This window comes from Pygoscelis adeliae, unplaced genomic scaffold (genome assembly GCF_000699105.1).
Source record: "Pygoscelis adeliae isolate BGI_AS28 unplaced genomic scaffold, ASM69910v1 Scaffold212, whole genome shotgun sequence".
NCBI lineage: Eukaryota > Metazoa > Chordata > Aves > Sphenisciformes > Spheniscidae > Pygoscelis > Pygoscelis adeliae.
Genome location: NW_008824235.1, coordinates 73,161 through 75,108, shown reverse-complemented (window position 1 = coordinate 75,108; position 1,948 = coordinate 73,161). Strand labels below are relative to the sequence as shown.

The 1,948-nt window shown below is 36.7% G+C and overlaps 1 protein-coding gene across 1 annotated transcript in view; it reads left to right on the top strand.

Annotated features, from left to right (window-relative positions):
- The window catches only part of PMS1 (PMS1 postmeiotic segregation increased 1 (S. cerevisiae)), a 46,222-nt gene continuing 44,274 nt past the window's right edge, over positions 1–1,948 (top strand). Inside the window, 1 exon segment of the mRNA XM_009334969.1 lies at positions 1–153. Within this exon segment, the coding sequence (XP_009333244.1) occupies positions 22–153 (132 nt within the window). The 5' untranslated portion in view covers positions 1–21.

The window sequence follows — 1,948 nt, the reverse complement described above, 5'->3', positions numbered from 1 at the left end:
TCTCTGACTCTTAATTCCACTATGAAACAGCTGTCGGCAGAAACTATTCGTCTCCTTTCAAGTTCTCAGGTGATTACGTCAGTTGTCAGCGTGGTGAAGGAGCTGATAGAAAATTCCTTGGATGCCAGTGCCACAAATATTGACATTAAACTGGTAAGTCCTCTTTCTTTCTCTTACAAAGAATTGGATGTAAAATAAGGTGAAGGAAAGTTGTTCCACTGCAAGTGTATTTTTTAGGCTATCGTGGTTTGGGGAATAGAAGGGTATTAGTAGTATTTATACATACATATTTTAACCTCAAATAAAAACAGTCCAAAATCAGTTTCCATTAACATTTTTGAGGCCCCACTGAAACAGTAGAGCATATTTGTGCTCCCAAGTGTATCTTGAGGAAAAACTGTCAACTTCTTTAATACTACTTTTCCTACTTATAAGTTACTTTTTCTGACCAATAGCTTGTTTTAAAAGATGTTGGACTTAAGTTTCACTGCTAGACTGGCATATTTAATGCTCATTACAAAATATTGTCAGGAAGGTGAAAATGGAAACAATAGAAAAGGTTGATGGCCATGCTAGATGTTTTTGTAATATAAATTACCACATGGTCCCTAATTAGCATGGTGAGCTCTGGCTGCTTCTAACATTTTATTTTTATAAGATGTTAAAAAAAAGTTGGCATATCACTCAAGGATAGTTTCCGAAAAAAGAAGATATTGCTTATAATAAAGAACTTGTGCTCTTTTCCCCAAACTGGGTAAAATGGCTAACTGATCAGCTTCTCTTGCTGCCATGAGTATTTCTGGTTTTGCAGTATTTTGTCAACAGCTGCATAGTAGCAGTATCTTCTGCTTCGTAAGAAAGTGTGTTATTACAGTCTGTATAAATGGATGTGTCCAGAATCATGTCCAATTTCCTTTCCTGCAAATAACAGTGAATGTATAAGCTATTCTTGAACTGTTAGACAAATGCTCTTAATTAGGAGGGCAATTCAGTTTCTGCTTGTTTCTTTGTCCATGTCACTGCTATCTTTTCTGAATGAGTCTCAAGTGTTTTCCATCTGAGTATGGTTTCCTGCAGATGCCAAGGAACATGCTTATTTGTTATTTGCCTTAAGTGAGCTGAAGAGACTCTTGTCTTCACTATGGTCTGTGATGACCTCTGTCTTCTCAATACTTAGACTGCGTAGTATCTTGCTTCATGAGTAACTCCAAAGTGAGTAATGTGTGCACAGTTCTGGGGGTAAGGGTATCAGAATTGGATCCTGTGAACCAATCAATAACTGCAAGAAGTCAACAGAAGGTTTTGGAGCCTTCAAAAATTGTTAGAACAAACCTTGTCTCTTTTACTGGAAGTGCCGATACAGAGCCATGCAGATAACTGGAGGAGAAAGCCCTCTAATCAGCATGGGTTTCACAGTGCAATAACCAGCTGTTTCCGTAGTGAGAGGTCCCAAATCAATTAAAAAGAGCATTCTCAACCATTTTCAGTGCATTAGTCATCTGCACTAGTTACATTCTTTGTCAGTTCAGCCCAATCCAAATCACTGTATTTCTAAAATAAACAAACAAACCTGGCTTTACACAGGTTGTCAGTGAGTAAACAAGATTTGCTGATTGTTCTTCTGTGGGTACTAGGGGAGAAGAGAAAACCTGCACTTTGCACAACTGTAATACTGTAAAACAGTGGATTTTTTTCTGTTTTTTTTTTGTGATAAGAATATTTTTATATCAAAATACTATTTTTATTGCGTGAAATTTAAATAAGGTCAACCACATAATAGAGCTCAATGAGCACATTAACTCTGGTTTAGTTCAAAAGCGTAATAGAGAATGGAAACTTTGAAATTTCATTTTACAGCTTGGTGTTTTTTGCCTGAAACTTGCACCATTTTCATTGTTTTAACCTTTTCCAGATGGATTAGGAAGGCTAGCTGATTCATTCAGACTTG